Source organism: Chinchilla lanigera, unplaced genomic scaffold (assembly GCF_000276665.1).
Source record: "Chinchilla lanigera isolate Chin_1 unplaced genomic scaffold, ChiLan1.0 scaffold00007, whole genome shotgun sequence".
In the NCBI taxonomy this organism is placed as follows: Eukaryota; Metazoa; Chordata; class Mammalia; order Rodentia; family Chinchillidae; genus Chinchilla; species Chinchilla lanigera.
The window spans coordinates 30,890,925-30,907,771 of NW_004955408.1; the positions used below are offsets into that span (position 1 = coordinate 30,890,925).

Sequence of the window (16,847 nt, forward strand, 5' to 3'; positions counted from 1 at the left end):
ATCTTCTAGGCGCACCGCTCAGGATTTAGGGCCTCCCTGAACCCACTATGACCTCATCTTAGCTTGATTACACCTGCCAGGATATTGTTTCCAAATCAGCAAGGTCACACTCCCAGGTACCAGGGCTGGGACTTGAAGCACAGAAGAGGCACACAACAGCATCCAAGCCTCAGAAGAGCACAGGCCTTGCAGTGGCGCCATCCTGGGCTCAGCGCCAGGTGCTGCCATTCAGCCCACCCCCTGCTTCCTCGGCCAGCGAAGTTGGGGAGGACAGTCCGTCCTCCCAAGGGACTCTAAAGATCGCCTCATACAGAAAGGACTGCAGAGCTCCATGGAGCACTGGGATGGCAGAAATTCAGCGAGGATGGCCCTGAACTGGTACTTGGAGCTCAGAGTGGCCCTGGTGCCTGTCCTTTAGGAGCTCAGTCCATGGGCCAGCACTGACCCGGGGTTTTGGGTTACAGGGGACCTCTGTGGTCAGGCTATGTGCAGACAGGTGGGGCCAGCACTGCCCACAAGGGCATGTGGCCAGGGAAGGGGATTCAAGGTCCTGAGGCCCCAGCAAAGTCTGGAGGAATAAGGACCAGACTGCAACAGGCCCCTCTATAGGGCTCAGAGTCCACAAGTTGGGACGGCTTGAGGACTCTTCCAGTATCAATGGGTCCCCACATGGGCTCTGGGAATGGCTCTGAGAAGCACTGTGGGGAGCAGGTTGGATTTTTACCACTAAAACTCCAGACCTCCATGAGACTTCTGGGCTTGGGGAGCAACTCCTCGCTGTTTCCTTGCCTCTCCCCACCACAGACCCTGGATCTGGCAAAACAGCTCTTGGCCAAGGCTTCCTCGGCATTCTCCTTCTTTCTATCTCTTTCCTTCCCTCCCATCCTTCTTTCATTTCTTCCGGCATTGTGTGCTTACTGTAATCCCAGATTCTTTCAGGCCCTTGGCATACAGAGTGACCTAAACTGATGAGCCTTATGCTGGAGTTTATGAGCAATGGGCTAAGCATTAACCAGGCAACATGCAGACAAATGGTTTATAGCAGAGTAGTGTGTCCCCTGAATGAGAGGCAGAAGGGTGGTGAAAGTCAACATTAAAATGGTATCACCCTTGTGTAAGCAAGTGAAATAAGGGGAGTGACCTTCAGCCACGCACCAAGGAAGTCATCACCCAGGACAACAGAGAAGAGATTCCAGAAAAGGCTGGTAGCATGTGCAAAGGCCCTGTGGCAAGAGGGTACTTGGCAAATGAGAAAGGTCAAAGAGAAAGTCTGTGTGGCTGGGCTGGACAGAGTGATGGGGATGTGAAAGGGGCTCAGAATCTATAGATTAGACCAATTGTTTCTTGAATAATTATCAGCCAAGTGCCTACTGTAGGCACCATGCTGAAAGACCAGGGAGGCACCAGAGAGATGAGACTACTTCACACCTAGAGCAAGCAGACCACAGACCAAGAAAAACATCTCAGTGAGGGAGAAGTGATATGGGGCCGCCCTGGGGGCAGGCTGGGAGCCTGGAATGAGCTGAGGCTTGAGCAGATGTGGGTGTGGGCTCCAAAGCAGGACCAAGCGTGACAGTGCTGAGCACTGGGAAGAGGGCTGGTGCAGGAGGAGTAGGGTGAGACTGCAGGTGTTGGTGGCGGGGCCCCGGGCCCTTGACTCACCTCACTGTGAGCCCTGGCTGGGCTTTCAGAGCAGCACAGTCAGGTTTGGGCTGCGCAGGGCCCCCCTGACCTGCCACAGACAGGACTGCAGGAAGTTGGGGTCCAGTCACAGATGACACTCTCTCTTCCCAGATGTCCCTGAAGAGCTGTGAGGGTGAGTCCAGGGCCTCATTCCCTCCTAGCCTGCTGGAGGAGGAGGATCCAGGGCCCTGGGCCCAGCGACCACAGAACACCAGTTCAACTGACCAGGAGCTGCTCAGCTCCCTCGGCCTCTCCTGTAAGGCCCTGGTGGCCTCAGGGTGCTTGCCTTTCTTCCGCACCTGTCAGTGGCTCCCGGCCCTGCAGCCTGAGGTTTGCGCGGACCAAGGAGGTCAGACGGCCAGGCAGGAACCACTGGAGGATGCGGCACCGCCCAGCGGCTTCTTCCCTTACTATCGCTCCGAGGAAGACACTCTCCCCAGCCTGGTCCTTCCCAGCCAGCAGCACTGGGGCTCCCAGGACGCTCTCTCCGGTGGGGAGACACAGGAGGACTGCTTCTGCGAGACCCCCGTCAGGGATGGATACCCTGTGAGTTGAGGAGGCCACGAAAGACCGAGGAGCACCAGGCCCCTGAGATGCTCCAGACCTCTGCCCCGGGGCCCACACCCCGACAGGCTGCTTTCCCAGCCCTCCAGGGCTTCTGGGGCTCTCAGAGCCGTGTGTCACTCTTAAGATCACAGGGCCTTGAGCCCGAATGTCCCCCTCATTCAGTGCTAATTGTAAGCCTACAGGATAGGTCACATTATTCCCATTTTATGGATGAAAAAATGAGCCTCGGGGAGATGAAGTAACTTGGCCGAGGACACAGAGCTAGCAGTTGCGAGCTTGGGATTTGGCCACACACTTGTGCCCCGTTACCTTACTAATAGCCACCAGCACGGTGCGGCTGGGCACCGTGTCCTGCAGCTACGGAGGGAGAAGAGGTGAGGGAGGGGAGTTCAAAGCCAGCCCCGCCCTCCCCACCGGGTCCCTCTGGACGGAGGTTAGCAGCATCTCGAGCGCTCGTCCCGCTGCAGAACTGGCACGGGCCCCACCTTCTTTCCCAGAAGTTGCCTGTGCTCTCACAGGCACTGCCCGTCCTGGCACCTGGGCCTGTACCCCGCTGACCCCCTTATTGCCCTCTGACCCAGGCTTCTGCTGCAGGCTCCGACTTCATCTCCAGGTCCTCACACTTACTGGCCTGCTGCCCCGTGCTACTGGTCTCAGCAGGGAGCTCCCTTGATGGTGCTCTGGATGCTCCTGTCTCCGGGACCCAAGGCCTTTGTGCCTCAGGATTTGTGCCTTACTACAGAAGCGCCGAGGAGGAGCTGCGCACTGACCCAGGGCCTCCCGCCTCCGTGCCTGGGAGAGACTAGGAGCTGCTGGGGGCTGCGCACTGGCACCCAGCTCTCAGCAAAGGCGGAAGGTGGCTGGAGGTGAGCTCCCATAGCTGTCAGTTTCCCCCATCTAGAGCTGGGCTGGGGTCCAGCCCTCAGCCCTTTGTCCCTCCTGCCTCAGGGCCCTCAACCTCGGACCAAGTGACACCCCTCCCTGCCTGCCTAACCGGCAGGAGGAACTGACCCACCCTCTGAGGCTCACCCCATTCCCTCAGGGCCCCAAGCTGCATATGCTGACATGGCGCTTCCTGTGCCCCAGCCCACCTAAGCAGGCTGCGGTTGGCCCCTCTCCTGAAGGAACAGGGAGCAGCTCCGCCACCCAACCCCGCCATATGCAGCGACCCGTCCAGCTCCAGCTTTCCCCCCACATTGTTCTCCTAGCTCAAAAAACTGCCCAACAAGGAACGAGCCGCCGCAGCTGAAGTGGTTCTGCCGTGGAATGACTGCCTGGTCCAGCACTCCAGCCTAGACTGTTCCTCCCGTAGTCTGCCCTAAGCTGGGAGCCGGAAGAGCAGGGACTAGCCCGAGCAACGGAGGAGCACAGGTGCCAGGAGTTCGGTTTTCTAAATAAACCATATCACTATCACTACAGGGCTGGGGTCAGTGCACTGGTTTTGGTGCTTGGAGAAACTGCTGCAGCTTCGTTTCTGAGCATTTACTAGGATGAGCATTACAAAGAGACAAACAGAGCATTCACTGCGAGCTAGTCATAGAAGATAATGAGCACGCAGTGTGCACAGAGCGAGTCCATGATCCTTAAACACAATCTCCATTTTACAGGCGAAGAGACTTGCTCCGGGAGGCAAGGTAGCATGCCCAAGCCCACACGAAAGACCAGGCGCAGTGTATTTACCAGGCCCCTCCACACCACACACACCCCAGAACCCTGCAGCTGTCTCGAGAATGCACAGAAGAGACCCACCCATGACTTTAACTCCTCTTCATCACTGAGCCCTATCTTTCAGGGGCCCTAAGAGTACGTTTTCATCTGGCAAACGTAGGCCGAAAACAGCATGTTTACGCAGAGGGGTGGGAGTAGGGGCAAAGGCCTGTAGGAAAGTGGCTGCCACCTCCTGCGTCTTGGCCGGGAGGCAGCTCTTAGGCCCTACAGTCAAAGGACAGGTGTGACTCAGCAGTCGGAGAAACTGCTTAATCTTAGTTTTATTCTTCCCAGGTGAGAATGAGGACTTGCTGTGCCTGAGAGAGCCATGGAGATTTTTTTTTGGTACCAGAAATTGAACTCAGGACCTTGCCCTTGCCATGCAGGTGCTTATGCCATTGAGCTATATCCCCGGCCCTACGGAGATGTTAATAGAGCTGGAAGGGCGGGCACACTGAGGCTCTGAGAAGCCAAGGCAGGGACAGTGGGGCGGTTACCGGCTCAGCCGCACTCCCCTCGCAGTGCACAGCTCGCGCAGGCCTCTCTGAGATTCACTCTGCTCCCTGAGACTCCTCTCTGAGACTCCTGTGTCAGAATCTCTTTCATTGCCTAAGTACACACGCACGCTGGCTCCCTGCCAGCCTGCGTCGGGAAAGCGTCCGGGAAACCTTCCAGAATTATCAGCTACTAGGGCTTTTCCGCCTAGGAGCCCCAAGTGTTGTGTGGCAGCGCCCTCTCCTGGCAAGTCCTGACAAGACTCTCGCAGTTGGTATCTGTGGCCCAGAATTTCATTATCTGAACATTACCTAACAGGGCATCATTGCCTCTTCCAAAAGTCAGAGGCAAGTAGGCAGCAGCTCCCCTGCCGGCCCCTCTGCCCTCACTGTGGAGCCGCTTGCTGCAAGGATCACGCTCAGTCGGCGATGGCTTGAACACTGTCCGCACGCTCTGCACGGCGCGCCTCACAGAAGTGCCAAGGAGACGCTCACACAGCACTTGGAGGTCATAGCGTGTCCTTTCCCTTTCCTTCAACCTGGGAAGGAGCCTCGGAGCTGCCCCTGTCTGCAGCCAATGCAGCAGCCATGCAGCAGGCCAAGCATTCAAAGGACAGCTCACGGGTAGGGTTCCCATGCAGTCCCTCGCCACACCCAGTCATCAGCAGTTCCTGTCCACATGCTCTGCGGTGGAGCCCAACGACGCAGTGGCTGACGGTGGTTTGACACACAAAGACGCAGTGGCTGACACACTGACTGGATTCCACCTCCTGGAGACACTGGACAGTGCACAAAGGCTGACTGAGATGGTGAGAGCTGGTGGCAGAAATGTGGATGTCACAAGAGAGGCCTTGATCTCCACTGATGGTCGGCAGGGGCCTCCCTGTGCAGTGAGTGACTTAGCTGAGACCCAAAGGAGGAAGAGGTTGGCCTTAGAGAAGGGCAAGGAGAGGAGCTGCTAGCAGAGGGAGTGATCAGTGGGAAACCCTGAGACACAAAACATCCGTACATTCGAGGGCCTTTCGACACTGATCTGCAGCCTCCCTGCTGAACATCCAGCTGAATGAGTTCCAGCTGGGCACTAGGCCTGTGCCTGGCCCTGCAGGCCCAGAGAATAAAGCAGTATCCTGCTCTTGTGGCCTTATGGTTGGGAGGGGGAGCCAAACAATAAGCCATAGTGTGGCAGCAGGAACGTGGATATGCCCACCACATCCTGGAACACAGTTGGGAGCCAGTAGACCCAGTGTGGGATGGGGTAGGGTGCTTTAAGGAAAGCCTATCAGGAGAAGGTGACAGCTGGGCAGAATCTCAAAGGAGTAGGGCACAGGGGTTAGCCAGGAGGAAAGAGGGGAGGGCATCCCCGAAGGGACTAGGGTATGCAGTCTCCCGTCCAGCAAAGAATGTGGGGTATGGAGCCACACTGCCGGCTGGGGCTCCAGCTTGAGGGGAGGCTGAGGAGAGGAAAGGCCACCAGGCCTTCATGGTAGAATTGGACTTTATGCTCAGTCCAGGGGGAGTCCCTGGAGGTCACTGCACAGAGGAAGGCCAGAGCAGGTTCCAGGTTTCAGAAGCTCAGTGGCAGCAACAACGAGGTGGACACAGGACTGGAGCGGAGGGACCCAGGCCCCTGCCCACTGTGATCTAGGCAGGCAGTGACATGGGCATGGTATGGGCTGTGTAAAGGAGTCTGAGTGTTAGGGTCACTGAGGAGATGAGACCTAGAGAGGGAGAAAGGAAAGATGCAGCCGGGTTGGTCTCACACTGGCTAGGTGGAGGTGCATTTCTCTAGGAGGAGGAAGAATTAAGTAGGACCGCTTTGGGGAGTTAGCGAGAGAGAACATCCCAGACAAGCTGTCCCTCCACGACGAAGATTTTCCCCCAAGTGGAGAATAGTATGTACTTGGCACGCAAGGAAATTCTGCTGCCATTAATAAGCATTGGCCATTAAATTGGACATGGAAAGGGCCAGTGAGAAATGGGAATTGGACCCTAGTCATCGAAGAATGCCAGCTCTTTCCATCTGTAGGGCGCCTCTGTGGGGGATAATGTCACATAGGCCCCCTATAGGGAACTGCTGAGGGAGCAAGACCATGGGACATACCATTTCTGTCTGACCCTAGCAAACCTGGGAGTGGATCTCTTTGTGCCTTGCTTTCTTCCTTGTGTGATGGTCACGGCTGCCTGCTGTCCAGAGGGTGGAATGCAGGTGTGAACAGGTGTGAACGGTAGCGCCATCCATGCTGCTCCAAAGTGGGGAAGGCAGGCACAATCAATGGCCCCGATCCTTCCCAGGAGCCAGCATTCTGCTGGGTCCCACAGCCAAGTGGTCTGGAACTCTCTGAGCGCAACCCATGGCTGCCCCAGAACTTATGGCTCCAGTCCTCCTTGGGTGATGTGTGTCATGGGCAGATTTGTGGTGCCCGTTCCAGAAGAGAGCACAGTGGTTCATTCTGAAAATGAGCCCACTCCTTTCACTGTGCTCCAGCTCATTAGCAGTTGAAGCAGCAAACTTCTGGGCTGAGAAAGCCACCTACGGCTGCCAGGAACTCTGCCTGCCAACACAGGGCCTCAGCTTCCCTCATGGGTGCTGACACAGGCCTGAGGGGATGGCAACCTGCCTGGCAATACTTAGGTGGTCCTGCGAAAGTGGGCTTGGGAACTGGCTGGCTCTCTACTTGGCCGAAGGATCACTCTTTGGGGACCTTAGGTGGCACATAGATTGGGGATCCGTGCCGGTGGCATCTCTGCCTCAAGATTAAATGGGTCACTGTGTGCTGCAAGAGCAGAGCTGAAGGGCTGAGTATGACTTCCCACCCCTGCACAGGATTTTGCAGGATCCCCTCAGCCAGCTCTGTGCTCCATCCGAGTCTCTTCCCTCCAAGGGCTTCTTCTGACTCTCACACCTGGACACAGATACACTGTGTACCCAGGGCGGAAGGCAGCAGGGGCTGCAAGGGGCCCCCCTGTCTCTAACCCCCTACTTCTCAGCAGGCCCTTTTAGGATCAAGCGTCAGTGAGCAGACTCCATCTAGCTTTGGAAAAACTAGGTCTGGCGGGCTGCTCCTGCATGTTAACCTGGAAGAAGGGACCTGGATGTGCTGGCAGAGCCTGCTTCCTCCAGACTAAACTCATCATTCTTGTAAGCCTTGGGGTGTCTTGGCTGGGACCCATGGCTGAGTCCCTGCTAGAAATCACACAGAATCACTTTCTTTAAATAATTAAGTAGGGCCCCTTAAAGGGAGGGGAGGTCAGGATGCTCCCACTGGAACAAAATCCCCCAAAGGTGGCCAGTGCAAGTCCCCCTGTGAGCATGGCCATCACCTGAGGATTTGGCCAAGTGCAGTCTGCCCCTAGAGAAAGTGTGAAGGGGAGAGGACCATCCCTCTCCCTTCTTGCTGGCCTGGGGTGGGCAGTATAGGCTGGGCCAGTGCCTGGCAGGAGCCTGGGCCCCTAGCGAGCTGTACCTGAAAGACATAAGCCTGGACCACAAGGTGCTGTCCGCACAGGGCACTGAGAGGAGCATGGCTGGGGTGGGCAAAAAGATATCATTGCCTGGGTTTGGGCTGAGGGAGAGGGAGCCACAGCTGGAACCACATAGTTGGTATAGCACAGGGACACATGATCGCTCCACAAGTGTTATCCCAGGATGGGTGCCTGGACAGCAAGGATGGATGGGGGCGCAGAAAGAGAAGTGTTGGGGGAAGCATCAGAAAAGCCAAGAGCCATCTAGGTTGTCCCAGATGTGGCAGTGGGATGACACTCCTCGGCTGGATAGGATCTCTTTTAACCTCTCTGAACCTCACTTTACTTTAGGGTAACAGGATGTATTAGAATTCTACCAGAGAAACAGACCCAGCTGGATATGTGTGCATTTGTAGGATCTGACTCAGTTGGGATCTGAAGGGCTGGCCAGTAGGCTGAAAATTCAGCTGCAGTCCATGAGTGGAAGGTTTACTTCTCTAGGCTTTTCAGCTGACTAGATAAAGCCTACTAGGATGATCCAGGATAATCTCCTTTTCTTAAATAAGTTGATTACAGGTGTTAGTCACATTTACAAAGTATTGTCAAAACCACACCTAGATTCGTGTTTGATTGAATCACCTCAAACTGTGGCCCTGCCTAATGAAGACGCAAAACTGACCCTCGGTGCCTGCTCACAGGTAGACTAGGAAGCATGGGTGCAGAGCCCCCAGCCCAGACGTTGGCTTATAAATAGTCCCAAGGAAGGTTTGTGAACTGAAGTTCCCTGTAGAAGCCACATCTATATTGAAGAACCTATAAACAAACCAGAGTACCCTGCTTATAGAGAGAGGGAATGTTGTACATCAAGAGTCGGGGTCATCTTGGGCTGTTTTTAGTAATTTTTAATAGCCTTTTTTTTTTTTTTATCAATTTCAGCATCTGACTTAACTCAGTCGTCCTTATGACTACTGCATAAAACTCTTGGAACATAGAGCTAAGCTTACCACATCTCCAGCCTCTGCAGAATGCTATGATAGCTTCTAAATCAATAGATTTGCTCTTGCCTACTGTCTTAGTTACTTTCCTCAAGGCTGAGACAAAATACCTGACATCCACGACTTCAAGGAGGAGAGGTGTATTTTGTCTAGTGGTTTTCAGAGACTCAGTCCATAGTCAGCTGGCTCCAAGGCAGAAAGAGCAAGGTGGAAGGGCCTGGTGGAGGAAAGCTGCCCACAGCATGGTGGCCAGGAAGCAGAAAGCCAAGGGAGGGTGATATACCTTTCCAGTTCACTTCTGCAGTGACCCACCACCAACTAGGCTCCACCTCCTACAGTCAGCTATAGAAGCTATAGAAGTCAGCTAAGCCCCTGCACGAGCCAATCACCTTCCACACACATTAGAATTTGAGGGACATTTTAGACATGATCATACCATCTGCCTACCTGATGCTCCCACTGATGTAACTGGTGAATGTCCTGACATAACTTTCTTTTGTTCTGTGATTGTAAAACCCATGCAGACTCGTCCACGGGCAAACATGTCGTCCAGAGTAACTGGAATTGGTGTTCCCAGGCCATGTTCATTCATAGTTGGCCCCGAATAAACTATGTTCTTGCGTCCTTTAGGACAGAATTTGTTATTTTATATCAACATGCTCCAGTTTGGTACCCGTGTGCTTCACTAGAGCACTCAGGTATGGGGTGTGTGTGTGTTGGGATGGGTTAAAAAAGGGTTTAGCTCAGCTGAGAGAACAGCGTTGGCGCTTACTTCCCTGAGGAAGATGGATAGCTGTCCCAAAGAATCATGGCAGGGGCTTCTGTAGCTTTTGCCAGCTGCACTTCACCCCGGGCTCTTCTTTGTGAGATCCAGGCCTTTGGGAATAGGCTCAACTCTGTGCTTAGTCAGCTAAGCCCTTAGCTCGGATATGGCAACTTTCACCTCCGGATTTGAGCCAGTTTTCTAAAATATTAAAATCGATGTATGAAATACACAAACGTTATATACTTTAGATATACAATAACTTTCCTCATCTGTACTATGAGATTATACTACCAACCTCATAGAGTTATACAAGGAGAGAACTCAGGTACAGGAACTGGGGTATGATTTACATGCAAAAAAATGATGGACATCAAGAGCTAGTATTCATCTAGACCTAGCTTGAAGCTGGCTTCTGAGCGACATGCTTTCCAACACGCATGAGGGAATTCCTTTGGATGCCCTTTCCTCTTTGGACAGGGACCTGCCCAACCCACCCGCGTTCTGCCTGAGTGCGGTGCCTTTAAGGTCCACTAGGGGCATGAAGTCAGAGGCCGCGGGTACTTGCAGAGGTGAGCGCGGCGGACTGGGACTCTGGCTTTGGACTAGGACCAGCAGTGCGCGAAGAGTTTCCCACTTTCCGCAGCGCGGCGAGACTGGTGGGCAATGCTCTGCAGACCCTGAGCGGGCACCGCCCCGCCTCGGACGGCGAGGCGCCCTGCGGCACCAGCCATGAGCAGCTTCCAGCTGGAAGACTTCGTGGCGGGCTGGATCGGAGGTGAGGAAGGTCCCGCCGAGCGGGCACCGCGAGTGCCGAGCACCAGCGGAGTTTGCACGCTAAGTCAGGACGTTTCACACTGAGCAAGCGCTTCCAACCCGCGCCGGGTCTCCTACAAGTGCTCTCGGTGGGCTTGCAGTCCCCTGCTCTCTCCCGGGGCTAACCTCCTCGAGCTTCGCACTGATTCACCCTGAGCTGATTTGCTTCAACTTTAGGACCTGAGGACCTTCATCCAGTAATGATTAAACAGCCCTTCAGAGCCGGCAGCCAATGGGGCCTCCCGGGTGCGCACACACCGTTGACCTGGTGCGCTCCTGAATTTGGGGACGTGGCTCGCGCGGGAGCTTGGGTGTAGGTGGGTGCTTGGCTCTCAATCCCAGGCTCGGGGTGGTGAGGAGCAGGACTGGAGATCAAGCTGGCAATAGGGGGCGCCCCGACTGGAGGCAGCAGGGACCTGGCGCCAGGGGCTCAGGGGAGCGGGGAGTAGCGCGTCCCGCATCAGCGGCTGTCTGTGGTCAGCGGTCCGCTGTCAGCCGTCAGCCAATCCCTTCCTCCAAGGAACCTCCGTCTGGAGCTATTGGGCCCATTAGTCCCTTCACCATCCTCCTGAGCTTCCTATGTCCTCCATAATACCCGCTCCCTTAAGTATGGGGAAGGCAGACATTTGAGGGATGTTTGCTTAATGTAAGAAAATTCTTTTGACCCATCTAAGGATTATCTTAAAAGGGATGTTGTTAAATGCAGAGCGGGTAGACAGAGGAGGCCTTCCAACTGCTGTCCCTCACATATTAGACCAACTGCTGTGGGTCTGCAGGTGGCTCAGTCTGTGAGCTTCCCTGAATGTTTCCTGCTGATTTACTCAGGCAATATGTGATCTCTTGTGTTTCTTTATGTATATATTTTATTATTATTATAACAACCCTAATGAGATATGTACTGTTACATCCTCACATTACACACGAGATCAGTACAGAGAAATTCAGTGGCTTGCCTGAGACCATGCATGTACCTGGGCACAGGGATTCTAACCCAGGCCATCTGGGGCTGGGGATTTAGCTCAGCGGCAAAGCGCCTGCCTGGCAAGCGCAAGGTCGTGAGTTCGGTTCCCGGTACCAGAGAAAAACCACAAAACCAAACAAACAAACAAACAAACAAACAAACAAAATAACCCAGGCCATCTAACCCCAAGGTCTGCCATGGTCCTTGCCAACACTTGCTATTTTCCCTTTTTTATTATAACCATCCTAGTGAATGCAAAGTGGCATCTTACAGTGATTTTGATTGCATTTCCCTAGAGATTAAGATACTGAGCATCTGTTAATGTGCTTTTATTCCATTTATATGGCTTCATTAGAGAAATATCTGTTCAATTTATTTGTCTTTTTAAACACTTTTAATTGTAAGTGTTCTGCACATGCTCTGGATGGTAAGCTCTTGTGAAATATATGATTTGCAAATATTTTCTACCGTTCTGTGGTTGTCTTCACTTTCTTTAGAGTGTTATATGATGCACAAAAGTTTTTATTTTTATGAAGGTGGTTCATCTATTTTTTCTTACGCTTTTATGCTTTGGGTGTCATACTTAACAGTGCTTTGCAAATCCCAAGTCACAAAGCTTTTTCACTATGTCTTAGGCTAACAGTTAATATAGTTTTAGCTCTTCTGTTTAAGTCTTTGATCTACTTGGGGTAATTTTTGTTCATGGTCCGGAGTAGGGGACTAACCCTTTCTTTTGCATGTAGACTTCCTGTTATTTCAGCACCTTACTTCTCTTCTTGGGGGTTGCTCCTTGAGTTACAGCCCTAGTTTGACTCTATTTTCTCTACTTTCACTGGTAACTGGGCTAGTGCTGAGCATGGTGGAAGCCACTACTAGCAACTGATTACTGACCGAATAGGTAAATGCAGGTATCTGGGCCCTCTGCACTGTTCCAAGATTCAGCTGGTACAAAGCAGGTGTCCAGGCTCTGGGTGACCAGGTACTCTTCTTTGACCTACAGGTACAGCCAGTGTCATCGTCGGCCACCCTCTGGACACAGTCAAGGTACGGTAGCAATGCAGGTCTGCTTCAGGAAACATGCCTGCTATTTCTGAGCACCCTGAGAGTCTCCAGCCTGGGGCAGGCTCTCCACCTGCCTGGGAGGGGGTGGGTAGCATCTCAGGAGGCCTGGTTTGGGCCCTCTTCCTTCTCTCCACTCCGCCCCTGTACCACAGAGGGGAACCCTTCCTGAGACATAACACCCAGTCTGTGCCCAGCCTGAGAAGCTCTTCCTGAGGTGCCAGCCTGCCAGTGTGACTCACGTCGCGGCCTTGAGTCCAACCCCAGGGAGATGGCACCTCGCCCTTGTTTACTCTGGAACATCCTTCTGCTTTCTTTCTGGCTGATATTTTCTCAAGAGTCCCCGCCCAATGAGAAAGACCTGGGCAAGTACAAAGAGCCTGAAGTTCAGTTCTGGCCTCACCTTCTAAGCCTTTGTGACCCAGAGTATAGCAGGTAGCCTCCCTGAGCCTAAAATGGGCACATGGCACTTCCCCGGTGAATCTGCCATGAAAGTTGTTGTCTTGGTTACTTTTCTCTTGTTGCTAAGACAAAATACCCAATGCCCAAAATTAAGGAAGGAAAGGTTTATTTAGCTTACAATTTGTGGAGGTTTCAGTCCATAATCAGCTGGCTCCAAGTCAGGATGGCAGGGCACAGTGGCAACACTTCAAGGTGGCAGAGGATAGCAAAGGCAGCAAGAGCACAGAAGATGACCAAGCCTAATGTGAAGACTGGAGCTCCTTGGAAGAACCAGCGATCAATCCTTCCTTATCTCTCTTTTTTTATATGCAGCCTACCCACCTTTGGGGGAGGGGTGATCCTCTACACCCACACCATCTCCCTGCCTTTCTCTGGCACAGGCTCAGGATGAATGCAAAGTAAGGACCCTGGCTCCCAGCTGAGTCACATAGTTAACCTTATAAACTTCTCAAGTTGGCACAATGAACAACATCCTAGAGCAGTAAGGGCATGTCCTTTGCACCCCAGGATGTACAACTGCTGAGTCACTTAGTTAAGCTTCTAGATTCAAGTTGACACCATGTATCAACCATAACAGTTGTTCAAAGAGACTCTGAAGACAAAGCAATGAGCAACATGACCCCACCCTGATGGACAGACTTTTCAGGGCCCAGGAAGCAGATGTGTGACTTGCCTGAGGTCTTAGGGCTCACCCATAGGAGGCCCAGCTGCCAGGACCTGGGCTGCTGGTCAAAGGCTGTTTCCCCTGCCCTAGGCTGCCTATGCAGGGGTGGGAAGCAGCTGCTAGCTACTCAGCAGCATGGAGCTGGGATTTCTGGCATATAGAACTGTATGAGAATAGACTTGGATTGTTTTGTGCAACGGTGAGAAATTAATACAGGGAGTTAGCTTTCTTTGTCTATGTAACGTGGGCAGCATCCATGCTTCCCAGCATTTGGTGATTCACTGAGATATTCTACAAGGTACTTGTATGGATTGGGTGCACACTAAATGCCAGCTTTTGTTGTAAGTGGAGGTCCTGGAGTCTCTGTGAGGGCTCAGCATGGGTGGCAGACTGAGGTGCCATATAACTTACATAGTTATAAGGTTAACTATGTGACTCAGCAGAGATTCTGTGGTTCAGCTTTGCTCTCGGGTTAAGTCACCTCGTGTACCCTTTGCCTGAGTACTCAGCTTTCTTGGGAACCTCTTTTTTCCCGGGGAGAATTTACCCAGGGAGAGCCCTGGTATTGTGGAGCCAGCAGGGGACAGTGTTGGGCCTCACACTGGCTTTAAATGGGGTACAAAGAGAGACCTACACTGCCTCCCCTGGCCTGCATCATTGAACTGATTGGGGACTCCCCCTACCCCAGGATAGACTTCTGTGGTTCTGCTTGACAAGAAGACCGTGCAGGCCCAGTTTCCATCTCGGGGCTCCTCCCAGGAAGTCTGTCCTGCCTCCTAATTTCCCAGTGGATGTTCCTCTGCAGCCCTTCTGATCCTTAGGTTATTTTTCTCCATAGCACTCATCGTCATATAACACCTATATAACACTTGGGAATTATTTTTTATTGACTGTCCTTTCTAACCCCACTAACGTGTAAGTTCCGTGAGGTCAGAGACTTTTCCATCTTTACTGCTGAATTTTCTGAGCTTGGGACAGACTTCTGTGATCCAGGCTCTCAATAGATATTTGGTTTTTAAAATTATTTTTGTTGGTGCTTTTTAGATATACAGATATTGGTTGAATGAGACTATGAATACATTTCTCCAATTATGAAAGTAATACTTAGGAGCAGTGTGATACTATTTCCTGTATATATTCTATGGCTACACATGGTTATAAAAATAGACAGGTGCCAATCATACTCTTGGTCATGCTATTGACCGTAGTCATTTTGATATAGGGGAAGGAAGCTCCCAACCTGCTAGATATTTGGTACGAGTTCATCTTCTCTAAGATTGAAGAATGAATTCTAGGAACAACAGAGGTTAAGAGCAGAATATATTTACTGGAGAAAGAGGGCTTCTGTCTGAGAGAGACAGAAGGGGTCCCAAATGGGTTGCTGAGGACCCTGGCTTTTCTAGGGATTTTTATAGAGCAAAACCATGAGGTAAGGTGGGTCTGAGATGAGGAAAAATGGGAAATCACAAGGTGGGCATGAGAGGGGAATAAAAATTATGGTCAACCAATAAGATTACGAGCATAATTGCTCAGGTAAAATTGATTAAATGGGAGTGAAATGGGGAAGCAACTCACATAGCAAGTGGGCACAAAACAGGGCAGGAGCTTTTCCTGGAGGGGGCATGGCAGTGGCTCTCTCTGGTTTTTCCAAAGTGTTCCATACCTATTTAGAATATCAATCACTGTTGTTTATCCTTAGGGAAATATGTGGGCACATTCATTTTATCTTTTGTATTGAGGCCTGGCCCTAAGTGGGTGTGTCTGTCTCCCCCACAGTTGTAGTGTAGACTGTCTTCTGCACTGGCTCCTTTGAGGGTCTGGCCCCATCTGACTGCCTATACTATTTCTATCTAATTTGCTGTCTTTAACAGTTGCTCAGCTCAAAAGAGGTTTTTAGCCTTACATGTGATATTAAAACTTTTATGGAGAAAATGTATTCCCATATTAGTTGTATAGTTAAAAATATTTTTAAAACTATACAAGCTAAAAATAAGGAAAGTCATCCCCACTTGCTCTAGGAAAATTGGAAATGCAGACAAGTTCTGTGCAGAAAAGCACCACCTAGGAGACTGCAACTTTGCTGGTGTGTGCTCTCGTGCGGGCTTCTCCACTTGGCTCAGAGCTGAGCTCAAGCAGCTGGAGGAAGAGCCATTTCTGTGGGCCTTAGCGCCTCACTGCACACTGCATGTGAGGGACAGTGTCAGTATCTTCTTTGTGGCTCTTACAGCTCCTTCCCACACTGGCAAACTTCCTGTGGGTGCTGGGAAGCATTTATGGGGAATTATAGGCCATGCCATGCATCTTAAAAGAACTGGACCCTCTGAGACCAGGCTAAGGGGTGCTGTAAGCAATTTTGTGGGCTTCCTCAGACCACTTGTGTCTGTCCACTGCTGCCCCCAGTCACCAAAGCCAACCTCTCTTAGAGGACTCCATACATTTACCACTCAGCTCCTCATCTGGCCAGTGCAGAGCAGCCAGGTGGGGCTGTACTCAACTCCAGGGACAAGAGGGAAGGAAGACAGGTGGCCCTGCACTAGTGGAGTAATCCAACACAAGCCCAGCATAAGCAAACAGTTAAGACCAGCACAGCATTTAAGCTCAAACCAATAGAAGAACAGCTGGAGGAAGTTTTCCTGGGGAGGGAACAGCCAGGGCAAAGGTCTGGAGGTAAGAAGAATTCACACTCTAAGGAGCGGAAATGTGCCTGTGGTGGGCATAGGGGGCAGGGTATGGGAAGGAAATGGCTTGTGGGATGATAGGCAAGCCCAGGACCGTCCCATAGCCCCCTGAGCACAGGGAGAAAGTGTGAGATGTGTTCTAAATTTGATGGGTAGCCACTGGAGATCTGTAAACAGAAAGCCTCAGTGATGTGGCTTTGATGGTGTTTGAAAGAGATCCATCCGACTGTTGCTTTGAGAGATGAACAGGAAGTGGTGGGAGGGGAGCAGGTGAGAGATGCAGGGAGCACAGCTGAGGACAGTGCTTCCCCAGGCAAGAAGACCAGGTCCCCCCCAGGATATTTAAGAGGCAGAGTGTCTGCGAAAACCGTAAGAGACTAGTTTGGCTTTTTGTAGTCAAGAGCCTGGGATTCTACATCCCATGCTATCATTTCTACATATCTGGCTGCCTCCGGCCTTCTCTCTGGAAAAGGAGCCTTCTGTTGCATTGAGCAGGTGTGAATGGGACTTTAGTTTTTTTTTTTTTTTTTTTTTTT

At 52.0% G+C, this 16,847-nt stretch overlaps 2 protein-coding genes across 10 annotated transcripts in view; both read left to right on the plus strand.

Annotated features, from left to right (window-relative positions):
- The window catches only part of Slc25a48 (solute carrier family 25, member 48), a 164,815-nt gene that overhangs the window by 115,404 nt on the left and 32,564 nt on the right, over positions 1-16,847 (plus strand). For 5 of the 8 annotated variants that reach the window (XM_005376481.2, XM_005376482.2, XM_005376479.2 and 2 more), the window contains exons 1-2: positions 10,199-10,449; positions 12,449-12,492. In XM_005376481.2, coding sequence (XP_005376538.1) covers positions 10,404-10,449; positions 12,449-12,492 — 90 coding nt within the window. In that variant the 5' untranslated portion in view covers positions 10,199-10,403. Of the gene's footprint in view, positions 1-10,198; positions 10,450-10,693; positions 10,805-12,448; positions 12,493-16,847 lie in introns of those variants that run through there. The other 3 variants (XM_005376484.2, XM_013506744.1, XM_013506729.1) reach the window with 3 other exon arrangements.
- LOC102010231 lies at positions 116-3,668 on the plus strand. Of its 2 annotated transcripts, none has more exons than XR_259728.1 (4): positions 116-378; positions 1,795-2,229; positions 2,832-3,116; positions 3,459-3,551. XR_259728.1 is itself a non-coding variant. In XM_005376478.2 (4 exons), exons 2-4 carry the CDS (start codon positions 1,795-1,797, stop codon positions 3,544-3,546), a joined length of 795 nt encoding a protein of 264 aa, XP_005376535.1. In that variant the 5' UTR covers positions 116-378; the 3' UTR covers positions 3,547-3,668. The 2 variants fall into 2 exon arrangements, 1 of the variants encoding a protein (XP_005376535.1); XM_005376478.2 differs by having other exon boundaries at positions 2,845-3,116; positions 3,459-3,668.